The 24,862-nt window shown below is 44.5% G+C and overlaps 1 protein-coding gene across 2 annotated transcripts; it reads right to left on the bottom strand.

Moving 5' to 3' along the window:
• TASL (TLR adaptor interacting with endolysosomal SLC15A4) lies at positions 1-24,475 on the bottom strand. Of its 2 annotated transcripts, none has more exons than XM_066622232.1 (2): positions 24,462-24,475; positions 1-1,630 (listed from the first exon to the last, which is right to left on the bottom strand). In XM_066622232.1, the coding sequence occupies exon 2, from the start codon at positions 1,627-1,629 to the stop codon at positions 754-756; it is 876 nt and encodes a 291-aa protein (XP_066478329.1). In that variant the 5' UTR covers position 1,630; positions 24,462-24,475; the 3' UTR covers positions 1-753. The 2 variants fall into 2 exon arrangements, with proteins under 2 accessions (XP_066478329.1, XP_066478328.1); XM_066622231.1 differs by lacking the exon at positions 24,462-24,475 and adding an exon at positions 5,077-5,097.
• Between the last annotated feature and the right edge of the window lie 387 nt (positions 24,476-24,862).

Raw genomic sequence — 24,862 nt, 5'->3', positions numbered from 1 at the left:
AAGAAATGAAAAAATGGTTCCTGTCCCCAAAGGGTTCACAGACTAACAGCCCAGGGGAGCTGCATCCTGCAGGGAGGCAGTCACAGATGTCTGCTCCAGATCAGAGAATATTTATCTCCTTGCCCTAGGGTAAGCTTCCACTGCCCTGATGGGTCTACTTAGACCTGAACCAGCGATTTTGATGGCACAAGTCTGAGTGGACATGGGTAAGTGAATCGAGGCAAGGAAGGGAATAGGATATTGGTGGAGCTGCCAGCACCAATAACTGCCCCCTTCTCACCATTGGTGCATCCCCATCTCCACCCCGGTTCTGTTCTTCCTCCACCCCATTTCACCCACCCTCTGGCCCCCATGCCAACTTACAGGCACCAGAGTTCCCGCAATGACTGATGTTGCCTGGCCACCATTGCTCACCATTTGCCAGACTGTGCTCTATGGTACCTTTTGTTCTGCGATGGCTATAAAGCACACTGTGCTGTTGATACATGCATTCTAGTGATGCAGCAGCCCAGTACAATTGGGATGTAAAAAATACATAACAGAAAGATACTAGCAAAACAGACACAATATCCACTGCAAAAAGATGTTATGCCGTGATGAACACAGACACTTGTTCTCCCTCTGCTAAATACTCGTATAAGAGAACCAGCACTTCGAAAGCCACCTCTTTTCCTGCAGGGGAGTTCCTTTAAAATAATTAATATTTGAGAGCTTCACTACACAGAAAATGAAATGAACTTTTTCCTTTCTTTTTCAGCTGATTGTACTGAACTGGGAAATCTGGAGACTAGGAGTACTCATTTCAGAGGACCTTTTCCCACTGGCTAGTCTCAGAAGGCAATTAATGACCATGTCTTTGGCTTTGGTGGTCTTCATGTTCCTCTCTTGTGATAGCTTCATGCTGATTTGATCCACGTTGGTCATGATGAACTCTGATGCCAAGATCTGTGTGGGGGATGCATTGTTGCTCAGGTTATCCATAATATATTGCTTGTACAGCTCCACCACCTTCTCCTCCAAGTAGTCATTCAGTACCGAATTAGACAAAGGCTGCTGGTGTTGCATGATGCTGGCAACTTGCCAGCATGATGAATATCTTTGGGCTGCCTTTTGAGGAATCTCAGCACATGACATTGCTATGGATTCCATTGGTGGTGGAATCTCTGATGATTCTAGGAATGGGCCAATCCCACTGTCATAAGTAAAATCTGTTTTTACTGAGTTCATTGGCATCACCTGGTCACCAGCAATATGCAAGTCATTGTAATTCTTACAAATGCTTTTACAAGAAGATGGAACCAGATAAGCCTCTCTGCCCATAGCAGATCCCATGCAGATTTCTACAGCTGAAGATGTTTGCCTTTCAAATACTGGATTGGGAGTAGGCTGGATTGACGTATCCTTTTGTCTTCTACTGTTTCTGTTTTCTTTTGAACAAACAGAGAAGATGAACCTGCCAACAGATGTACATCTCCAAAAGAGATTTCTGTCCTGCGTGTCCTCTGCAGATGCATAGGTGACACCATTCAAGGAGCTCATCTCATGTACTGTCTCCTCTGGCTTGCTGCACAGTTGATATTTCAGGAGATTGTGGTAAGGAATACTACAGAGGTAACCTTCTGCCAACATGCTTTAAAATAAGAGAGAGAGAGAGACATCAGAGCATTGGTTTCAATGAACTTGATCACAGGAACCAGAACTGGCCCACTAATGAGGCCAGGTAAAGCTTGGTGAATTGGTGGGGTGGTGGATGGACATGGAATGTCCTATAACCATCCCAAATCTGCCTACCTCCTTTCACCATTCTGCCATCCACCCTCTGCTTCAGAGGCCAGACAGCCATAATGTTGCTCCTCTTTTTCCTGAAAGTGATGGAAGAAGTGAGAAGGTCTAGAGCATCTTGTGGCTGACACTTTAGGCCACTACTTCTCACTTCTTTAACAATTCCCTTTCTCCATTTCCTGCCCACTCTGTTGTTTGAAAAGGCAGAGGTGTAGGTGGAAGTGAAGAGGTACAGAATAGCAACAGTGGCCAAAAGGAGTTGTGGAACTCCTTGCCACAGGATGTGGTGATGGTGTCTAGCCTGGATGCCTTTAAAAGGGGATTGGACAAGTTTCTGGAGGAAAAATCCATTATGGGGTACAAGCCATGATGTGTAAGCGCAACCTCCTGATTTTAGAAATGGGTTATGTCAGAATGCCAGATGCAAGGGAGAGCACCAGGATGAGGTCTCTTGTTATCTGGTGTGCTCCCTGGGGCATTTGGTGGGCCGCTGTGAGATACAGGAAGCTGGACTAGATGGGCCTATGGCCTGATCCAGTGGGGCTGTTCTTATGTTCTTATGTTCAAAAGAGATAAGGGAAAAGAATAGATTTGGGGAAGGAAGAGATGGGGAGAAGATATGGGAAAGTTTGGTGTATGTCTGGAGAGGAACACTGGGGAAAATGATGGGAGAAGGTTGGGGTGAGGAAATTTTGTTCAGAGCACTATTCATGTCACAGAGATAAAACAAAGCATGATGTTTAGCAGCCTCAAGAGCCAAGTAGACTTAAGCCTATCCTGGCACAAACTCTCCCTTGGGATAGCATGGGTAAGAAAAACCAAAATGTTAGAATTTGCACTCAGCACATATGGATGGCTTAGAATATTAATGATAAATCACACTATATCAACATTGCCTTAGCTTATAACAAAAGTCTTAACTATAAATCTATACAGAGTTTAGTTATAGAAGTCTCACTATAACAAAACCCAGTCTAAACTACACACACACATATATAGAAATTTAAAATTTATTCCAGTTGTCAAATAAACTAGCAGGATTTATGCACTTTAAGTAAAATATCTAAGGTTATTAAACTGAAAGATAAACCCAGTCACTGAGTACATAAGAAAGCAAGCTCTCTATTCTTTCTTGCTGGCATTATTTACTGCTAACAACACATTTGGGATAGTTCAGAGTACAAAAATGATATAGATCTGCCAAAGGGCATTAAAACAAACTACTCTGATCAAGTCTTCACAATGTCATTCCAGTAACCTGACTATGGCTGCAATCATATCCATACTTGCCTGGGAGTAAGTCCCATTGAACTCACTGGGACTTACTTCTGAGCAGACATGCATAAGATTGCTGTTTTTTACAGATAGCCCAAGAACCAGAGAGAGGAAGGCTATTCCAAGCATTAGGAACAGCGTAGCAAACAATACAAATGTATGAGAGTAGGGCTGGTTCAATCCCTCCTCCTGCTCACTCCCGCACACATCCGTCCTACCCCACCTTCTCTGCTGTGCACTGCTGTGTCCTCCCACTGTTATTGTTTCTGAGAGGGCAGGAGAGAGGAGCAGAACAGGGGGTATCTAAAGAAGAGAAGGTGGTATCTCCTGGGAAGATGCTCTAGGCCTAGGTCACCACTCTGCTTTTCTGCAGAGAAGAGTGGTGGTCTGGAGTATCTTCCAGAAGATGCTCTGTGCCAGTGCTTGTCAAACCACAACTCATGAGCCAGATCCAGCACAGCGGTGCTTCCCTCCCTGTGTGAGCAGTGCTTACTTTTCCACCATGCTGCTCACATGAAACTCACCCAATGGCTGCAACATGATGCTCTGGGCAGTCGCGTCTGCCCAGAAATGCAGGTACAAAGCTGGCTGGGGCAGTGGCCTACAAACTTGACTGCCTATAGCAGGGGTGTCAAACATAAGGCCTGGGGGCTGGATGCGGCCCGTGGAAGCTTTTTATCTGGCCCTCAGGCTCTCAGCTGCTGAGCAGTGCTGAGGTGTTACTCCTGAAGGGGCAACCAACATGAAAATTGGGTTCTCCCATATCTTGAAATACTATCAAGATTTGCACATTTTCTCTTTGATCATTTGTAGGTAATGAGTTCCTAAGTGAGAAAAAAGGCTTATTTTTGGTTATGACCTGTTTAATGACATAACTTCCTGCCTAATGACATCATTTCCAGCCCTCAGCAGGCATCATGAATGCTATTCGGCCCTCTGTATGAAATGAGTTTGACACCCCTGCCCTAGAGCATTGCACTGCAGTCATTGGGTGGGCTTCTTTCAATTAGCACAGCAGAACGGTAAAAGCTGGTCCAAATAGGGACCACTTTTACTGAGTACAGTAGATGTGAATTTGGCGACCACTGCTCTATGCCACCACCAGTCTTCTCTCCTTCACAAACTTCCTGTTCCTTCCATACATTGTCAGGACAAGTGATTTAGGCTGCAATCCTATCCAGTCTTACCTGGGAGTAAGCCCTATTGACTGTAATGGGCTTTACTTTTGAGTAGAAATGCATAGGATTGGGCTCTTAGATACATTTTAGGTAATTAACAGCCCAGTCCTAAACTGTGCTGGTGCATTGGGGCTGTGTGGCCTACACTGCATCCAGTGCAACTCAGGAGGCGGCCTGAGGTCTCTGCAGGATAAGGGGATATATTTCCCCTATGGGGCTTTTCAGATCCATGCCATCTATATAGCTGGCACAAATCCAAGAAGCCTTGTGTAGGGCTGCCCAGCTCAGGAAGGGAATTAGGATACAGCAAGGAGGTCTCTAACCCTCCTGCCACCCTCTCCCAGCCCCCATGCCACAACCTTAACTGTGCCAGCTGGCACTTGGACAGGATGTGGTACCAGCAGGCCAGCGGGATAGCACTGCCGGCTCACATGTTGTCATGAACTTACTATATGTCATATTTGCAACACTCTGAGCCAGCATGGGGACGGCTGTGCTCTCTTAGTCCAAAGTTAGGATTGTGCTGTGAATGTAATAAGCTAATTACAGAGAGTGTATTTGGAGAAAAGTGCCTAAATGCTTTGATGCACATGGTGCACAGCTATCTTAAAATATCAACAAATGTTTATTCAGTCTTTTATTAGACATCTTTTAAAATATATTGTCACTTGTGATGTAAACCACTTTCAGTTCTCTTTCCTTAGCATAAGGAGACAAAAGGCTAAACTGAAACTGTTGGTTTCATTATTTGGGCCTAGCAGAGCAGTGACTCAACTGCTGCACAGATGGCATCTTTGGCCTAGAGCCAGCCCTTCAGGGCCAGGTGTTTTACAAGTCCTACCTTATCTAGGAAAGTGTCCAGTCAGGCCAGTAATTCTGCCACAAAGACCAGTGTTACCTGGGATTGCAGTACTGACAAGGGGCAGGAGTTATTAAAGGCAGAGGGGGCTGAAACACAATTAAAATGATGGTAAGTAGCAGCAGTGCATTGGCAACAAAACAACTAAGGCCCCAATCCTATCCACCCTTACCTTATATATACTTTGTGGGTTGTTTGTTTAGAAACCCATCTGGGTTTTCCTGCAGATATATATATACAGGGCTTTTTTTCTAATGGAACGCGGGGGGACGGAGTTCCGGCACCTTTTTGAGGGGCCCCTCCCCTTCGGAGACATTCCGGGGGGGGGAGCAAAACAGAGGCATTTGCTGGGTGGGTGCTCGGGGGTGCAGGGTGGGCGGGCACCTGGCCCCTGCCTGACCACACAACGACCCCCTCCTGCCCCCACAAGCTCTCGCCTAAGCCCAGCACGCCTCCCCTCCCCCTGCAGCTTCCAAGGGCGGGCGGAGGTGGGTGGAAGGCACGGGGGACACGCACCAATGCCGAGGAGGATGAGGACGACGGACAGCCAGCCAGCCAGGGAGACGGGCTGTGGCAACCACGGAATGCCCAGGTACTGGCTTGGTGGAGGAGGAGGGGAAGGAAGCTGGCTGGTGCAGCCAATCTGCAGCACGAGCCTAGGCGTGTCTACTCGGAAGTAAGTCTCATTGTGCTCAATGGGGCTTGCTCCTGGGAAAGGGTGCATAGCCTTGCAGCCTGAGAGCCCAAGCCTATGCATGTCTACTCAGAAGTAAGTTCCATTGTGTTCAATGGGGCTTACTCCCGGGAAAGTGTCATAGCCTTGCAGCCTGAGTAGACAGGCAGAGGAGGGGCTCTGAGGCTGCAGTCCTCTCCACACCTTCCTGGGAGTGAGCCCCACTGCCTCTACTGGGACTGACCTCTGAGTAGACAGGCACAGGATTGGGCCCTGAGGCTGCCATCCTTTCCACAGTAAGCCCCATTCACTATAATGGAACTTACTTCTGAGTAGACAGGCACAGGATTGGACTCTAAGGCTGCCATCCTTTCCACAGTAAGCCCCATTCACTAAAGTGGACTTCTGAGTAGACATGCATAGGATTGGGCTCTTAGGCTGCAATCCTAGGCACTTTCCTGGGAGTAAGCTCCATTGACTAGAACGAGACTTACTTCAGAGTAGACATACCTAGGATTGGGCTCTTAATCCCAATCCTGTCAGAGATATATATCTGCACCCGTTTTCACCTGCTAAGCCTTGCCAGAGATCCTCCTCATCCTTCCTCCACAAGCATGCCCTCCGCCAGCCAGCATTTGCAGCTCCTCTCCAGCAATGCACAGCAGCTGCTCAGGGCAGCAGAGAACATACAATTGCATGCCAAGCGCCTTCCCAAAGACACAGAGTATTCTGATACCTGAATTAAACCATATTTAATAGCTTGTTTGCAAACGTAGCTGTTTCTATATACACCTAAGGACCCCTCTCGTGTAAGAATTCCTGTTTTGTTCTTACTCCCACAGTTGCTTAGAGTAATTTTACTACATGGAACTCATGTAAGCCATTTTTCGGAATCCATTCACTGCTTCCTCTCCTCGAAGTAGTGCCACACTACATACTACACGCTACAAGTGCACCTGTACAGTATTTTTCCCCATGTGTAGAAAAAGTAGCTAGGGGGAAGGGGATGTGGAGATTGACAGCCCAATCCTATGCATGTCTACTCAGAAGTAAGTTCATCTTTAGGGGGGAAGCACATAAAAAATATTTTATTTCTCCAATAAAAAATGGTTTAAAAATAAATAAATAAATAAATAAATAAATAAATAAAAGATTAACAAGTTGTGAGTTCCTGCACCTTTTATTTTACAAAAAAACCACTGTATATACCTCATAACTGCAAAGAAATCTCAGCAGGCTGGCTGTTTGCAGGACTTTGGCCACTGAACACAGGAGAAGTTTATGATGCTGCTGCTTCTTTATATCACCAACTTTGTGCCTGTCCTAAAGGACAACTGAAATTGGAAATCTGTTGGTTGTGAGAGGGGATCCTGGTCATAGAAATACAGAACAGATCCCATTTTAGCATGGGATCCCATTTTAGCATCAACCATTTTGCAAATACAATATGTTTCAGGCTACAGTTTGAACAGCAGTACCACTATGCTGTTTTAATTTTTGAATTCAAGGTTTCTAGTCATCCTATCATTTTTTCTACATGTTGTCTGATATTGTAGATCCCAGCCATTGTTTGGACATTTGTAGAATATTCTGCAGTGGGAACTGCAACCCGAATGGCTAATCTACATACTTGAGAGTGAGTGTGTTACTGTATCTACATAGGGGGTTAATTGTGACAATCTGGTGTTGTAGTTGGTGCAGCCCCACTGTTCACACCCATTGGCAACAACTGCCCTTCCAAAAGACAATGATTCACTGCAAGGAAAGACTGAATGGAGCAAAGGTATAGGTACAAGCAGGAACATAATGTCTTCAGCAAAGGGGATACATTTTAATGCATATCTTACTGCAGAGCAAGACATAGTCAAATACACACAATGGAAACATAACACTGCCATACAGATGACCTTAACTAGTCTGTCCCCAGACCTGTGGGACATGGACAGACCTACACTCCAGGAGGAGAGGACTGCCAGGGCTCTGCTGGAGAAGACAGAGGAAGGGACTGCCTGAACTCTGCTGGAGAAGACACAGAGGAGGGACTCTGCTGCAGTGGACTGCTACTGGGGAGACTGGACTGGAGGCTTCAGACCTTTACCCACTAAGTTAAGTGGAGTTTTGGGGAGGGGAAAACCTCTGGACAAGAGGAATTTCAGGGAATAAGTGTTGGTAGCAATAAATTCTGTTAATTTCTCAAACTGATAAGGAGTTTTGTAGTCATTCCTTTGCACACAGCAGCTGCTGTTCTTTGAAAAATGGAGGTGTTAATTAGCCAAGAAGTGGGCATTGGGAGACACAATATTTTTTGGATGAAACAAATTGGCATAGGCAGCAGGATACGAACCTATTGGACAAGACGGATAGCAGGACCAGCTAAGCTCAGGTCTACCGGATCCTGAGCCCCATGTCGAAGCAAGTGGCCCAACATGGGACTCTTCAATTCTGTGCTGATGTAAGAGCTGCCACAGAATCAAGTAACCCCATTCCAGGGATACTTCCCTTACTCAGGGGAAGGGGATGAAAGTTCCTTTCTTCCAAGACAGCTGCATTGGCTGCCCGGGGCATGCAGGATACTGCAGCAGCTGTTTTTGGTGCCCTGGCTGCCCTATGCTCCAGGCATCTCAGGATAGGGCTCTTAGAGCCCAATCCTATGCATGTCTACTCAGAAGTAAGTCCCATTATAGTCAATGGGGCTTACTGCCAGGTTAGTTTGGATAGGATTGCAGCCCAAGTCTGCAGTCCTATACACACTTTATTGGGAGTAAGCCCCACTGAAGATAGTGGAACTTACTTCTGAGTAGACATGCAAAGGATTGTGCCATTAGTAGAGGTGTTTGATAACGGTGTTATTTATTTTACTCAGAAGTAAGCCCACTGGGTACAGTAAGGCTGTAATCCATCTTCCTTACCAGAAACAAAACACCTCTAGCCATTAGTCATGAATACCTTTTGTAGAATTTAGCTCCATGTCTGTAAAGCACATGGAGGAATAGCTGTCATGACTCATGAATGTAGGAAGAGTTTATATAAGATTACAAAATTTTAACCAAGCACTGAAAATGGACAGAATTCCTATTAAGAAATGGGGTGTACAACTTCGCATACAGAATTGGTTTGATTTGTAGTTTAGAATACAGGCCAAAACAAATCTAACAAATTGTATACCTGTCTACTCAGAAGTAAGTTCCATTGTGTCCAATGGGACTTACTCCCAGGACAGTATGTTTAGGACTACAGCCTATGGTTTTCTTAACTGAAATTCTACAGGCATTAACAAATAACACATGCATGAGAAGACAGAGCAGATAAACCAAGCCAGGTGCAAATGCAGGGGAAGTCTATGCATAGTATAAATGAGTATATGCATAGTATATATGAGTATATTCTCACCTACCTTTGAGAACCAAGCAGCTCCTTTAGAACAAGAAATATGCAGCAATGAGAAATGTTGTGCAGAAATGCTGAATGTCCTTGGGGTGCCTTAAAATCTTGTTGTAAAACACCCTGTCTTCACGAGTGTAGTGATGGGTAACAGGCTTCATTCACAGCCACGGAGATGGATATATTTCTAATAGTTAGCTGCACAGCATTTTTAAATGGAAATCTGACTAGGACGAAGGAAATTCTTTGTAAGTAACTTCCTGGTGTCATGCAACTACAAAATCTTTCTTCCTCTTTTGGTTCTCAAATGAAACCTTTTTTGTGGAACTGTCGGTCGTTAAAATAGTTTGTTGCAACACATTGTGCATTTGCTAACCAACCAACATTTCCGGCCTGCAGTCACCAAGAACTAAAAAGTTTTTCAACAGCCAGAACAGCTTGGCTAGGTGGCACTCTGAAGACATGAAAAAGCAGAGGAGAGAGAAAGAAAGAAAAGGATCTGAGGAATGATCAAGAAAAGTTGTCATGTCAAATCACCTTGCTCTGCAGATTTAGAGCAACACCTATCTTAGGATAAAGAGCTGCCTACCCTGAGCATGGAAACCAAGTCTCAAAGACTTTTCATCTGGCCCACAGCATAGCCCCTTAAGCCCATGGAAGCCCACACACTATTAGACACTTCAACCACTTTTTCCTCAAGCTGAGGAACAGGGCTTCTTGATCTCATCTCCCCCAGTGTGATGGGGTAAGGAGGACAAGTTGTAAGAAGAACTGTACGTGTTCTTCCCTTATGCACCTCAGTTGCTCTCATCTGTGTGTCAGCCAAAACGCAGGCAACTGGCAGTGAACAGCTGCCTCACAGAAGGGCTCTACTCTGTGGCGTCACTAGGGTTTGCATCACCCAGTGTGGGAGGCCAGCTTGTCAACCCCCCCCATGGACCTCCTCCCATGCAGTGGGCATGGTGATGCCCCAAGCGGTGGGCATGCTGATGCTCCATTGCCCCACCCTGCTGGCTTTTAGGCTATAACTTTTGATAGAATGGAATATTTCAATGTGGTTTGTTTCACTGCATTCTGCAAGATATTAGACATCAAATGTTATATAACATGATGGTATTATTTGAAAATACCAAGATTTTAAGAATTTGGGGCAGTAGTGATGTCACCCAACCTGTGTGCATCACCTAGTGACGCCACTGGCTCTACTCAAACCTTTCTTGCTGTCCACAGTGAGAAAAGGGGGCTTAAAGAACTGTGTTGTGGGAGTGAGTCTGTGGATGGAGCTCGGTTCAAACATATGGCCTCTTAAAAATGCCTCATTAATACAGGTGTTTTGTTTCCTGTAAGTAAGATAGGCTTACAGCCTAAGACTTACTGAACACAATGGAATTCTTCTGAGTAAAATAACACCATTTACATCTGCTCATTAACCAAGTATATGGTTCATCCACAGGGATGGTGGAGATGCCCTGAACATGGTTGGTGACAGGCCTAAAGACCAGCACTGGAGGCAGGAAAGGAGTCACAGGTGCAGTAGGTATTGGCTTGAGAATATTATCACTGCCTCACCTTAATATGGTGAAGAAACACTAATATTGAGCAGCGTTAAAAGGGAAATGAGGAAACCACTATTGTGCAGGGATGACTAACCATTTGGCCAGGCTTACTTGGATAAAGCTGCATGTGTTGGGGGAGGGGGGAGAGCAGAGATCCTTCAGGGTGAAGATATCATTGCACCCTTTCCCTCAGAAGGTTGGAAGGGAAGCATCTTAGTTGCCCCGCATTCCAAGAATTCCCACCCTACTTAGAATACACATATTACTGCTTCTTCCCTGGCATACATCTCTCCCAGTGGTAAATGTTTCCTATGAGGCCTATGAAATCATTACATATTGTTTTCCAACAGCAGAATACTTTATGAGTTCAATATAAGTGATCCTGTTTGGTAGTTGCAGTCCATGAATGGGCTAGAGCAGAATCTCTGTCAGACTCACTGAGAAATTCCAGGGTTTCCTTGGTAGAATCCATGACAGTCTGAAACCAGGTGCCCTAAGTAGCTATAAGAAAGAAATTCCCCTCCCAAACTTGATGGCAGAATATTTATTTTTCTTTTGTTTTGCTCCAGAATTTACCACAACATAATGGAGCCTGTTCAGGTGCCTATAGTATGTATTCAGAGATGCTTTTAAAACCACCTATGGTGAGACACTAAATGAGATTTAAAGAAATACATGCAACACTGTTCTATTTAAAGAAATGCAAGCAACATTAGTCTAAAGCTAGAGAACATCAGCTATGAACTATACCAGGGGCGGCCAAAAACACAGCTCATGAGCCATACATATGTTGGCTGAGCTCCTTTTTGCCTCACAATTAATATAAAAGGTAAATAAAAAAATTTTGTTTTATATTTACCGGGTGTAAACTAAGAATCCACTGGATTAAAACATAAGTTTAATATTCAAGGAAATTAAATATATTTAAGAATTTAAATGGTTCTTAAATATTGTGGTTTCCAAAGTTTATCATATGTGGCTCTTACTTTATGCAAGTTTGGCCACACCTGAACTATAGGTAGGTGGCTGGAGCCATCTAGTGATAGTTAAACTGTCTGCTCCTTTTTCATTACTCGTTTTTGTGAGTATGCATGTTTTGATTATATTTTTATATTTGCTGGACTTTTACTACCTCTGCAACCCCCCGCTCCTCACCATGTATACAATTCTGAACAATCAATAGGAATTAACTCAAAATACTTACACAATGGGGTCTTTCTTCATGATATACATGAAAACTTGGGCAGTTCCATGCTATGCTGCCCAGCACCAGCACTGCACTGGCAGCACTGGTGCTGGGTGTCACAAAAGTGCCATAAGGTACTTTCCCACTGGGGAGAGACACCCAGCGCCAGCAAAGAGGCCAGCACCAATCAGTGCTGGGCCTCAGCAACGGCAGGATGCCCAGGAGGACTGCCAGGCAGTAAGTAACCCTGCTGAGTGGTGGGATGACTTCTCAGGTAAGGGGAAGGTGGGGACATGGAGGAACAGGCTGGAGGGAGGGCAGGCTGGAGGATGGAGCAAGTGAAGAGTGGAGATGGCAGCAGAGGCTGCTGCAGGATTCTACCTCTCCTCCAGAGCCACAGAGCCCTACATGGGCCTCTTCAGTTCTGTGCCAGCTCAAGGGCTAGTGCAAATCCAAGTAGACCCATCGGGGCACCCAGAACTTGACATAGGGTAAGGGAACCAATGTTCATTTTCCCTGAAGAGACCTCTGGTAGGTTCCCTGGCCCCATTCCAGTGGTCATTCCAGTGCCACTGTAGTGCTGGGCACCCAGAAAGTTTAGGATTGGGCTGTAAATTAGAAGTATACACCAGATTAAAACAGGACAATAAAAGCATGGCTTTCCCACACAAGATCCATGGGATTTCATTTGAAGATGTGTATGAATTTGAATTTATATGATTTAAAGTTGCCTTTGCCATCACAGACAAACACATTTCTGACCTTAGTCTGAGCAAATTCCATATTAATAAAGAAAATAACAGGCTTACAGTTGATAAGGGGGACAAAATATTAATATAGGAATTTATTTTAATTTAAAGAATTAATATTAAATGATAGGGAAGGTGCAAATTGGGCAGCAAAAGTTCAGGTACTGGTCCTGATGTATTTGGCAAAAAAGTCTAGAGCAGTGTTTCTCAAACTGGGTTGGGACCCACTAGGTGGGTTATGAGCCATTTCAGGTGGGTCCCCATTCATTTCAATATTTTATTTTTAATATTAGACTTTAGACATTAATTTTTAATATATTAGACATTAGACTATATTAGACTTTAATATATTAAAGTCTAGTATAGTCTAATGTCTAATATATTAAAAACCTGAGAGCTCTTAGAAAAACAACTATTGTGTTTAATAAGACTGCCTAGAACACAAGAAAAGCAGCACAGGTTGTGTCTTGGCATCTGTGGGAGTTCATTTAAATCATGTTAAATGAAATCAATTTTTAAAAAACAAAGTCCCTTTACTCAGTGATTTAAAAATAGCCTTACTTACCATTGTAATGTGGGAGGGTGGCAGCAGGCAGTTGATCAATCAACAGCTTAGTTTCAGTTTACTCTGAGGTAAGCTAACCCTCCCTTCCCCCTGAAGCATGCAAATGAATGCAAAGAGATTGCAAAGCAAAGGCGATAATCGCTTCCACTTTGCATACTTTCGCACATACTCTGGGTCACTTTCCTGGGAGTGAACTGAGTTGTTCTAAGCCCCTGGAGAGAGTTTGATTGATTGATTGCCTGCTTGCCGACACTCTCCTGCATTAAAATGGTAAGTGAGGCCGAGTAAAGGAATGTTTTTCCTTTAATTTAAAGGGCAGTTCTCATCACTTTTAGTTAAAACCACAGGTGAAAAATCTGTGGATAATTAGGTTATACCTGTAATAACAAAAGCAAAGGGACAGATTTAGGTGGGAACAATTGAAATGGGCTAGAACAGAGACTCTCAGGGCCCAATCCTATCCAACATTCCAGTGCTGATGCAGCCTCAATGCAGCCCCAAGGTAAGCAAACAAACATTTCTGCACCTTGAGGTGCATGCTGTTCCATGACTGTCCCCCCTCAGCAGAATGTAGCACCCGTCCCATTGGCACAGCTACATCAGTGCTGGAAACTTGGATAGGATATGGCCCTCAAGCTCATTCTTATAACTAGTAGCCAGTCAAGAGGGAGGGCTATAGGAGAAGCATCTCTGTAGCTCCCATAGTTTGCATAGCTATGTGGGAGGCTGCAGTGTTAAACCTCTGCTGCTGATTAAAAAAAAAAAAATCCATGCCCTTATCAGAATTTCTTCATCTTCCTTTCCAAATACTTTGCCTTATCCTCTCCTCCAGAAAGGCCTGCCTTGTCATTTCAAACCACTACATAAGCATATATACAGTATCACTACTTGCTTCCAACAACATGCCCTCACAGTATTTCACTATATAATGTGTAACACACACTCAACTCACTGCCAGCTCCAGGTGTTGCAAAGAGTGGTGTATGGCACTCCGGCATCAGCAGTGAGAGTGCAGGGAAGGCACTGAGTCTCATTGCCATGAAGGTGACTGGATGGTGCATCATGGCAGTAAGCTTATTTGGGGCAAGGAGAGGAGAAGAGGGGTGGAATGGGGTGGAGGGAGAGTGGACTATGGGGTGAACCAGGCCTGAGAGGGAAGTGGAGACAGTGGCAGACTCTGCCACCAAATTCAATACTCCTTCTCAAGCCGGGAAGCATGACACAGGTTTCCTTGATTCTGTGTCTGCTCAAAGGCAGGTGCAGATTTGAGAATACCCATTGGGGCTGCTGTAGGTCGACACTTACTTGGCCCCATAGTATACCGCAGTAGCCATTTCAGGGCCACTATAGCCCTGGGCGCTAGGGAAGTATAGAATTGGGCCCTTAGAGCCCTATGCATGTCTACTCAGAAGTAAATCCAATTATTACTAATGAGGCTTACTCCTAGGTAAGTGTGGATTGAATTGCAGTGTGGATGTTTCCTTAGAAACAGGTCACAATGTGATGTAACCTTCTTATCTAATGTTTAATCACAGAATGCCACTTGAATTCTGATAATGCAGATTGTTTTAAGAGATAACAGTACATCCTGGTGCGTCCTGGTGTCCTCCCCTGCATCTGGCAATCAGAGGCAGCCCGCCTCTAAAACCAAGAGCTTGCACATACCTACTATGACTTGTAACAAGTAATGAACTTTTCCTCCAGAAATTTGTCCAATCCCCTCTTAAAGGCTTCCAGGCAAGATGCCATCACTACTTCCTGTGGCAAAGAGTTCCACAAACTAATTACACGCTGGGTAAAGAAATATTTTCTTCTGTCTGTCCTAACTCTCCTAACACTCAACTTTCAAAGATGTCCCCTGGTTCTGGTGTTATGTGAGAGGGAAAAGAGTCTCTCTCTGTCCATCCCCTGCATGATAATGTATGTCTCAATCATGTCCCGGCTCAGGTGCCTCTTTTCTAGACTGAAGAGGCCCAAACACCGTAGCCTTTCCTCATGAGGAAGGTGCCCCAGCCCAGTAATTATTCTGGTTGCTCTCTTTTGCACCTTTTCCATCTCCACTATATCCTTTTTGAGATGTGGATGCAATACTCCAGGTGTGGCCTTACCATCGATTTATACAGCAGCATTACAATATTAACTGTCTTATTCTCAATGTCTTTCCTAATGATCCCAAACATTGAATTAACCCTCTTCACTGCCGCCGCACATTGGGTTGACACTTTCATAGAGCTGTCCACAAGGACCCCGAGATTTCTCTCCTGATCTGTCTCAGACAGCTCAGAACCCATTAGCCTATATGTAAAGTTTTGATTCTTTGCCCCAATGTGCATGACTTTGACTGTGGCTGCATCTGCTGACACCATATATCTATATATGCTGACGCCTATATCACTTACCTAGTCCATTTTTAAAGTAATTACAATTTATAATTATAAACTAAATTTTAAATAAAAACACCTAACACCACTTTCTGCACTTTTAATGTTGGAAAACACTGAAACCTACAACAAAATAACACTGTTTTCTCCCACCTTTACTGATATGAGATGTATGAGGGCCCAATCCTATCCAATTTTCCAGTGCCCATGCAACTGTGCTAATGGGGCATGCACTGCATCTTGTAGTGGGCAGCAGTCACAGAGGGCTCCTTAAGGTATGGGAACATTTGTTCCCTTACCATGGGGCGGCATTGTAGTTGCTCCGGAGCTGGAAAATTGGATAGGATTGGGCCCTGAGATGAAAACTGAAATGGAGCTATCAGAGACTAACGGCAAAAGGAAGACCTATCTATCAACTCTGCTCATAGTCCCTTCCATCTCTTTACTCTAGGTTTGGGTGAACCTGTTACTGCTTGCCAGTTAGTCATAATTATTTGCTACTCCCTTGCCACTAGCAATGTTAACAGACCATCCCACATACAGGTGGAGCAAACATTTCTCATATTTTCCTTTGAATATCCAAACATTCACTCGTATAGCTAGCTTATCAGATATTTGATATCAGTAGATTGCATGGTATTAGTCATTTTGAGTATTGCTTATCCTTTGACATAATACTTTTTATTTCCTTGAGAACTAGCAACTGCAATACTCCAAGTGATGTTGGTACTCCTGTGTACATCTCCACCTGCCCCAGAACCTCACCTGTTCCTTAAGTTGATTGTTCCAGAGATGACCTTAGTCATCAAACAGATCAGAACAAGAAAATATATACGGTAAGCTATTTACATGATTGAGAAACTTGCACAGTCTGAATTCTTGATTGCATGGAGAACTTATGTGCACACAGCACCATGTCCATAGAGGCCCCTTTCAGATCTTTCGCTGAATGTATGAAGGCCAGGGGAGGGCCAGCAGATGCATTAATGTCAGGCATGGGGGCAGTGGGCAAGTCCCAGTATGCATTGTGAAGACATGCTGGAAATATTTGAAGAGCAGTCTAGGCAGAATTTACTAGAGACAGGCCAGGCAGGTAAACAAACAAGGAATAGCCGCAACTCTTTAGTCTATGGGTTTCCAAACTGATATTGTTGTTGCACCCATTGCTGTTCTACACAATTAGTACAAACTGATGTTCTCCTTCATTGGCATAGCTATGTTGGGCAAGAGGTCCATTGCCCAGGGTACCACACCTTGAGGGGGTGCCAACCCTCACTTCCAATGATGGATTCCAAGGCACAGGGGGGCAGGAGAAGGTACTGCAATTGCGAGAATGCCTCCTCACCACTGTAGTATCTTCTCCTGCACCCTAGCTTGTTGGCACTCCCAACACTTGTGTGTCACTCTGAGTGGATGACTGCTTTTTTCACAAAAAAATGTGATTGGCCACTCAGAGTGGCTTGCACGCCATAAATCCAAAAATAACACAGGCCTACAAAATTGAGGGTCAGAAAAGTTTTTTCCCAAAGTTTATGGTGGTTTGATATGAATTTGGGGTGCTGATTCCAAAAATGGCATCCGTTTTGCCCTATCATGTCTAGTTTTTGGAGATATAGTATAGCCTCATTAGTGAATGGTTCAAGCAGCTTCCTCATGAGGCCATGGTGTAGGCCTCCTCATGAGAAAGCTGCTTGAACCATTCACTAATGAGGCTATACTATATCTCCAAAACTAGACGTGATAGGGCAAAACGGATGGCATTTTTGGAATCAGCACCCCAAATATACCCAGGAATTGGTGTAACGTTTAAGGAAGCAAAATGTGTGTTGACCTGTGTAATTGGTGGTTATGTCATCACAATTAATTCTGGGTTAGGCACTTCTGGGGGTGATGTCCAGCATCACAGCCCCAGGTGCCATATACCCTAGCTACACTCCACCACTGTCTTTCCTGGAGAGACACATGTCAACAAATGAATTAAAAAGTAACCCTGTGCACACTGACCACCCATGGGAAAAAATGAGAGTGTATTGTTTCCTTCCCATTCCCCACAGTGACACATTTTCAAAGCTCTGCTCCCTGCTTCCCTTGTGGACACTTTTTGTTTGCTTCGACAAATCTCTCCGCAGTGCAAGCAGAGGTAATGGTTCAGGAGTATGATGGTGTGGGTTGTGTTTGCCTGCCTATTTCCCTCGCCATTTTTGCTTGGACAGTGTCCATGCTTTATAGAACCTGATCATTCAAGAAATGATTTCAGAATCTTTCCTACAGATGGAACTGGGGAGTTTGCCTCCTCAAGGAGGCAACACAGGGAAGAGGAGGAGTGTCCGTGTTGGGTTACTTCTAATTCATTCTTCTTTGTTGTTTAAATAGGGAAGGAGGATACCAGCTTGTACTGTGTTTCTTTTGCTCATGGCGTGTGGGAACATGATGTCTTGCCAAGTTACTTACAAGACTGAGACAAGGCCTATTGTTCAGTTTAAACTTAGAAAGTGGGTAGGACAGATGGAGCCAGTTCTTCAGGCTGCTTCATCTCTCTGTGGACGCAGCCAAGCAGCAAGTCACAGTTTCTGGGACACATGAAGTCAATGATCTCTTGTGGCTACAAGTTTCAGGGGAAGATAGGTAATGGTGAGCAAGCAAGCTTTCAGGAAAGCATATCTAGTATTATTTACTGGAGTAATAGTTGAAGGTTTCCCAAGGATTCCTCAAAACACAGTCTGAAGCCACTGTCTGAGCTAATTCACAGAGACATTGTCTATATGGCCAGCCACTTATTAGGAACCCAGACTATGCCATACATGTGACACAAACCACAGTTCACTCTGCTTCTCTTCCATACACCTAAATATTTATACCTAAATATTACTATGTAAAATATGGTAAATGAAATAAATTCTTGAAAATCTTTAGCGTGCATACTATGCAGGAGAATAGTTCCAAGTTTCTTAAATTTTTGTTTTAAACTGGAATCAGATTATAAATGTGACAAATGGTGGTGTACATTTGTGGGTTTCTTAATGGTGGAAACTGTGAGCCAAACTACACATTATAATAAACATATGCTTGCACTGGCGTGTGTCTCTCCAACAGCTGCCATGGGGGGGGGGGCCTCAAATCAAGACTGGAACAGTGAACGTGGAAAAGGTTTAAATCCCTCTTCCCTCCATGCATTGATTCTGTCCTGCAGCTGTTACTTGGGCAAAGAAGAACAAGCATGTTAAGGCCACAAATGCAGGGTTATAGACAGCCTTCCTTGCCATTTGGGGCAATTACATTTCTAGGTGGGGCCATGCCTGGTTCACTAATGAGGCAGTAGATTGGTGGGAGGTGGAAGATTGTGAGAAACCTGCCCGCCACTGCCACTCTGCCTTATCAGTCCCAGACACTGCTGCAGCTGCTCCTCCTAATCTGCTCAGTTTTGTGGTTTTAAAAAGGCAAGGGGGAAGCAAAAGGGAATGTGAAGAAATGAGACTTGTGGACTTCACTAGAGCATTTCCTGGGATCTCTTTTTCAGGATCAATTAAGCATATGGGTGATGTTGATAATGAAAAATCCACTGGAAGTCAGAGTGAGTAGAGCTGCAGGTCCAATGGGTGGAATCTGAAACAGTACTAAATTTTTGGCAAGGGAGAGGAAACACCAGATTTTGTTTTTTAAACTACAATTGTTCCTAAAAGAAGCTCTCCTTCTTTAAATGGTGGCTGTCATTTCACAAACTTAAAAGCCAGTTTCCTCCTCCACCGAGTGGTGTAGCTAGAGGGGGAGCCTCTGTTTTGTTCCCCTGCCCAGAATAGCTCTGAAGGAGAGGGACCACTTGCATGCTGTGGTGAGGTGCCCTGCAAAACTAGCTATTTGCACCTCCTCTAGTTACATCACTGCCTCCACTAATAAATTCTAGGTGTGAGCAAAGCAGTGCTCTAGGTGTAATGGTGCATCCACAGCAGCACTGACTTTGCAGCTTGCTTTCTATTGCCCAGTTTTTGTGTGTGTCTGTTTGAGGAGCTGTTTAAAATGACTTTCTAAAATAAAAACAGGTGATTTTTTTTCTGTCTGGACAGACTTTCACACTGACTGATTGTCCCTCCAAACCTGAAAGATGTTTTCTTTAATAGCAGGTATGTGGAAACTGGTTATGTTTACTCATAGTGAGAGGCTATCATTGAGAGTCTATTATGGCTTCACATTTCCAGGACTAAGCTATTGCACTGAAGGCAGGTTTTTCTAGTGATAAGAGCTAAAATGAAATGTGATACTCAGTGCAGTTTTTACCCCTGACTATTCCTGTTTTATAAAATGTTCTCTGGAAACTGCAATTTTACGTAGAACACTGGCATGGGTTGGGAGTTTCTTAACCCTTTCAACTTGTGCCATTCCATTCCCCCCCCCCCCCACACACACACACACACACACACACCCAGCTGTTTTTTGACCTGCTGGGGAAATGTTTGGAAATCTGTGTACATGACTGAGCATCATGTGTAATTTTCCCCTTGAGCTCTACTGGGTCTTGGTTCAAGTTAAATTGTTGTATTTGTCGATGTGGCTGACAGAATTAGTTCTTTTGATCTGGTAATTAAGGGCGCAACCCTATCTTGCACTGGAACAGGCAAGCCAAGAGGCTTGTGCTGTATCCAGTACAGGATAGGTGCCCGAAGTGGCTCTGCTACTTCTGAAACACTTCCCCTTACCTCCAGGTAAGCCACTGAACTCCTATGGGTCTCCTCAGACTTGCGCCACCTCCTGAGGTGGCACAAGTCCAAGGAAAGTGGAGCGGCCTAAAGCCATTCCGCACTGCTTGGCAACAGGGGTTGGGATCTGTCATAACAGCCAGATCCCAACCCCGCCTCCCAGCTCCCCCCACTCACCCCAGGGACTGCTCTCTGCCCGCCCTCCCCATCCTGGAACACTTCCTCCCCCCCAGCTCAGCTGATGCAACTTACCTGGGGGAAGCTGCCACAGAGGCTAGATGCAGCCTCTGTGTGCTGTTGCAGTTTCCTCCTGAGGAGGTGCAAATGTGCTTTATGGCATGTTTGCAACCCTCCTAGGCTGGTGCCAGCCTAACATGCAGTTAGGATTGCACTGTAAATGGTTTTCAATTTGAGAGGATGGAAGTTTCTGGGGAAAAGAAACTGCATGGATCCAGGAAAAGTGTCCCCTAACATCTTTAAAATGTGGATTGTCATAGTTAAATGCGGGCTAGGTGGTACTACTGGTAGGTGGGCTGCCCATCTTCAAATTACCTCCTGGTTCTGTTCTGGAGGTTTGTACAGAGCATACAGAAGTTGGAACAGCTAGCTCTTGCCAGCTCAGCACTATCACGTGTGCCAGAAAGCACCAGAATGGACTGTGCTGTGTGAATGTGGCAATGAGACCATCCATAACTCAGACATCCGTAAATTAGCGACCTGGTGTAATTCCTTTAGAAGTCAATGATGCCTACCCCATATTACACGGAAACTGACTTTACTTTCCTACTAGAAATCCTCTCCTTATCCATTGAGATATTAATGTAATAGTCTTATCCAGCACTGATTAGCATTCTGTTTAAACAGTTCAGCCTTTGGTTACACTTGTGTGGGACAAAAAGGCATATCCTCTGTGTTCATTAAGCTGACAGCTCTCCTCATAATTCGCCTCATCTTTTACAGAGGTACATAATAGAAAGCCACACCTAGTGTTTCCATGGTTTTGTTTGGATATGCACGGTGGTCAGAATTAATTTCTTCTCTTCTTAGTATGTATCCTGTCACCACATTATCTGAAATGTTTTGTGCAGCTCTGCAGTATCCATGCAGAATAACTTACAAACAAATTGACAGTATTTGCATGTGTGATTCTCATTTCCTTTGTACTATATTTCAATAGATTTAAGTAACTTGCTGTTTCTATAAGTGCTTTCTTCCTTGATGAAGTGACAGAACCAGCAGTGCAGACAAAAAAGAGCATAGGTTTGGGACTTTTACAGCAAGGGCAGAGATTTCAAGATCTGGGAATCTAAAGACCTGTTAAACTGATCTCAATACCTGGAAAGACCTTGGAACAGATTACTAAACAGATTGTCTTTGAGCATTTAGAAAATAATAGCAGCCACATGGGTTTATCAAGGACAAGTCATGCCAGGTTAACCTCACTTCCTTTGATAGAACAACTAGACAGGTAGACCATGGGAACACCATAGACATAGTATACTTAGATTTTAGCAAAGCATTTGACAAAGTCTTCCCTGATATCCTTGTGGATAAAATGGCAAAATGTGGGTAGGTGATTCTACTGGTACGTGGGTGGATTCAAAGCTGGTTGAGCAACCATTCCCAACACGAGCTATTAAATGGCTCCACATCAACCTGGAGGGAAGTATCCAGTGCACTGCCCATGATGGCTCCATCATGGGCCCTGGGCTGTTCAATATTTTTATAAATGACCTAGATGAGAGGATGTAGGGAATGTGTATCAAATTTGCAAATAAGACAAAGCTTGTGGGAATACCTATCCTTCCTCCAAGGAGTTCATTTTGATGTGCATGGCTCCCTCCCCCTTTATTCTTGCATTCCAGTGAAATAGGCTGAGAGATAGTGATCAACCAAAGGGCATCCAATAAGCTTATAGCTGAGTGGGAATTTGAACCCGGGTCCAGATCTATGCCACACCCTTCCCAGAAATATTGGTTTGATTATGACTCTGTCATCTTTTAGGCGTCAAATTAATGCTGCTTTACTTTCCCAAGCATTTTTTAAAAGGATCTTCATAGCTGTTCCACATATACTGAAGAAATGTTTTTTTATATTGCAAGGGTCAAAGATACGATGCCAGTGCAGCACAATACATACATTCTTAAATCTCAGTTGTTTTTGGTGCAACAAACTTAACTACTTTTCAAGAATTACAGCACATTCCTATGCATATATACTCATATGTAAGTCCCACTGCATTCAACAGGGTTGACATAATCCTATCCACAATGCAGCCCCACGGTAAGGGAACAAACATTCCCTTAACTTGAGGAGGCCTCCATGACCGACCCCCCCCCCCCCACCTTGGAACATAGTGCACACTCCATTAGCATAGCTGTATCAGTGGTACAAAGTTGAATAGGACTGGGCCATAAGTGAGCATTAGGGCTGCAGTTCTGCAGTGCAGTTATAATCCTGTCTACTCAGAACTAAGGCTGCAATCCTATCCACACTTACCTGGGAGTAAGCCCCATTGAATTATAATGGGACTTGCTTCTGAGTAGACATGCATAGGATTGGGCCAATTTTCCAGTGCCGGTGCAGCTGTACCAATGGGGCATGCGCTGCATCTTGCTGTGGGGCAGCAGTCGCAGAGGCCTCCATAACGTATGGGAACATTTGTTCTTACCTTGGGGCTGCATTGGGGCTGCACTGGGGCTGGAAAATTGGATAGGATTCGGTCCTAAGTCCCTCTTAGTTCAATGGGATGTATTCCCAGATAAGCATACAAAGAATTGTTCCAACCATGTGCACATTTAGCTGGGAGAAACCCTGCTGAACACTGTAGAACTTAGTGTTTACTAAACATTTATTCAATTACGTTGTCACTCTTTATTATATTTGTCATCTGAACCTGGCAGGAGGGTACCTTTTGTCTCAATATAGAAAGCAGTCATATCAATCTGTTCCAGAAAACAGCGGGTGGGTTTTTCCCCCCTCTGTTTCTTTAATTCCACATCGTTGTGTAGTGTGGATTGACACCCACATAAAAAGTAAGCAATTTGACCTCACAGGCATGTCCTCTGAATAGAGTTGTGGTGGGAGGGCAGTAGTGGAGGGAGATTGCCCTCATGCCCAATTTCCTTAGAGGTCATCTGGTTGGCAGGCTCAAAGTTTATACACGTGCCCTCCAGAGCTGCAGTGTGTGTCATCTGCTTATTTCTGCTGCTCTCGTTGCTTTCATTTACCCATTTTTGCCGGGCCCACATGTGTACACATTTGGTCCCTGTTGCATATGCAATGTTGGGCAGAAATGGCTCAAACATTTTAGCCCAGGATCCACTTTTTAGAATGATAATCTGTCAGGATCTGTCGGAAGTGATGTCATTAACCTGGAAGTGATGTCATAGCCAGAAGTGACATCATCAAGCAGGGAAAACTTTTTAACAATCCTAGGCTGCAGTTCTATTCACACTTACCCTGGAGTAAATCCCTTTGACTACTATTGTTAAAAGCAAATACATTGTAGCCTAAATACAGATCTTCCCAAATGCAGTCACATACCATGTTGGCATCAAGTCTAATATACTAAAAATGAAATGAATGGGACCCACCTAGTGGATCCCAACTCGCTGTCGGATGAACAGTGGAAGAATCAGGCTGCAATCCTATATGGCAGTGGTTCCCAAACTGTGGGTTGTGACCTCATTTTTTGGGGGGGGTGAGTCGTCAAAGGGTGATGGAAAGATCAGACAGCTAATTACTTCAAGCCCTGGGGCTTGAGATAATGTAGCTGCTAATTACCCTGCAAGGGGCTCAGTTCCTGCAGTTTGCAAGGATGTGGAAATATAGGGAGATAAATGCTTTTTTCTGATTATTATTAAAGATAAATAAAATATGTCTTTCTAGATCTCTTTTTAAAAGTCTGGTGAACCCAGGTGGGTCCTGATAGAGTGTCATTTTTAAAAAGTGGGTCCTGGTGATAAAAAGTTTGGGAACTGCTGCAATACAGTACACACACTTTTTCATAGAACACAGTGGGACTCACTCCTGAGTAGACACGCATGGGATTGTGCCCTCAGGAATGCATGGGATTGTGTTTCCTCCTGCATGACAGCCCAAGCCTAGGCATGTCTACTCAGAAGTAAGTCCCATTCTAGTCAATGGGGCTTACTCCCAGGTAAGTGCGGATAGGATTGCAACCTAAAGTGGGGAGTTCGGCTCTTGCCTTGTCAACCAATCACAGCGGGTGGAATGTGGATGACGTCACAATAGAGTCTCAGCGTTCCAAGGCTTCTCTGTAGCATCACCAGCCCCGCCTGATGGCAACAGGGCAGGGTGAATGCGGGTGGGCGGGCACAGGTGAGGAGCTGCGGTGACGTCAGACACCCGATGCACGTGACTCAGCGCCGCCTGCCCAGCCCCAACCTCCCCCTCCCTTTTCCCTTTCAAACATTTGTCCCATTGCTCCGCCCACCCCTCCCCCCCACTCTTTCCCCCTCACGCTGATTGGTGGCCGAGCGGCAGCGTGTTGGGCAGCGCCCCTTCCCCGCCCCCTGCCTCTGGTTCGGGAAGCCACGCGCCGCTTTCCAAAGTGAAGGGCG

The sequence above is a fragment of the Tiliqua scincoides genome, chromosome 3 (genome assembly GCF_035046505.1).
Source record: "Tiliqua scincoides isolate rTilSci1 chromosome 3, rTilSci1.hap2, whole genome shotgun sequence".
In the NCBI taxonomy this organism is placed as follows: domain Eukaryota; kingdom Metazoa; phylum Chordata; class Lepidosauria; order Squamata; family Scincidae; genus Tiliqua; species Tiliqua scincoides.
Note: the sequence above shows the minus strand (reverse complement) of the source record. Positions and strands in the feature narration are given on the sequence as shown.

Coding starts and splice junctions, on each gene's coding strand:
- TASL (XM_066622232.1), bottom strand. CDS start 1,629: ATGTTGGCAGAAGGTTACCTCTGTAGTATTCCTTACCACAATCTCCTG.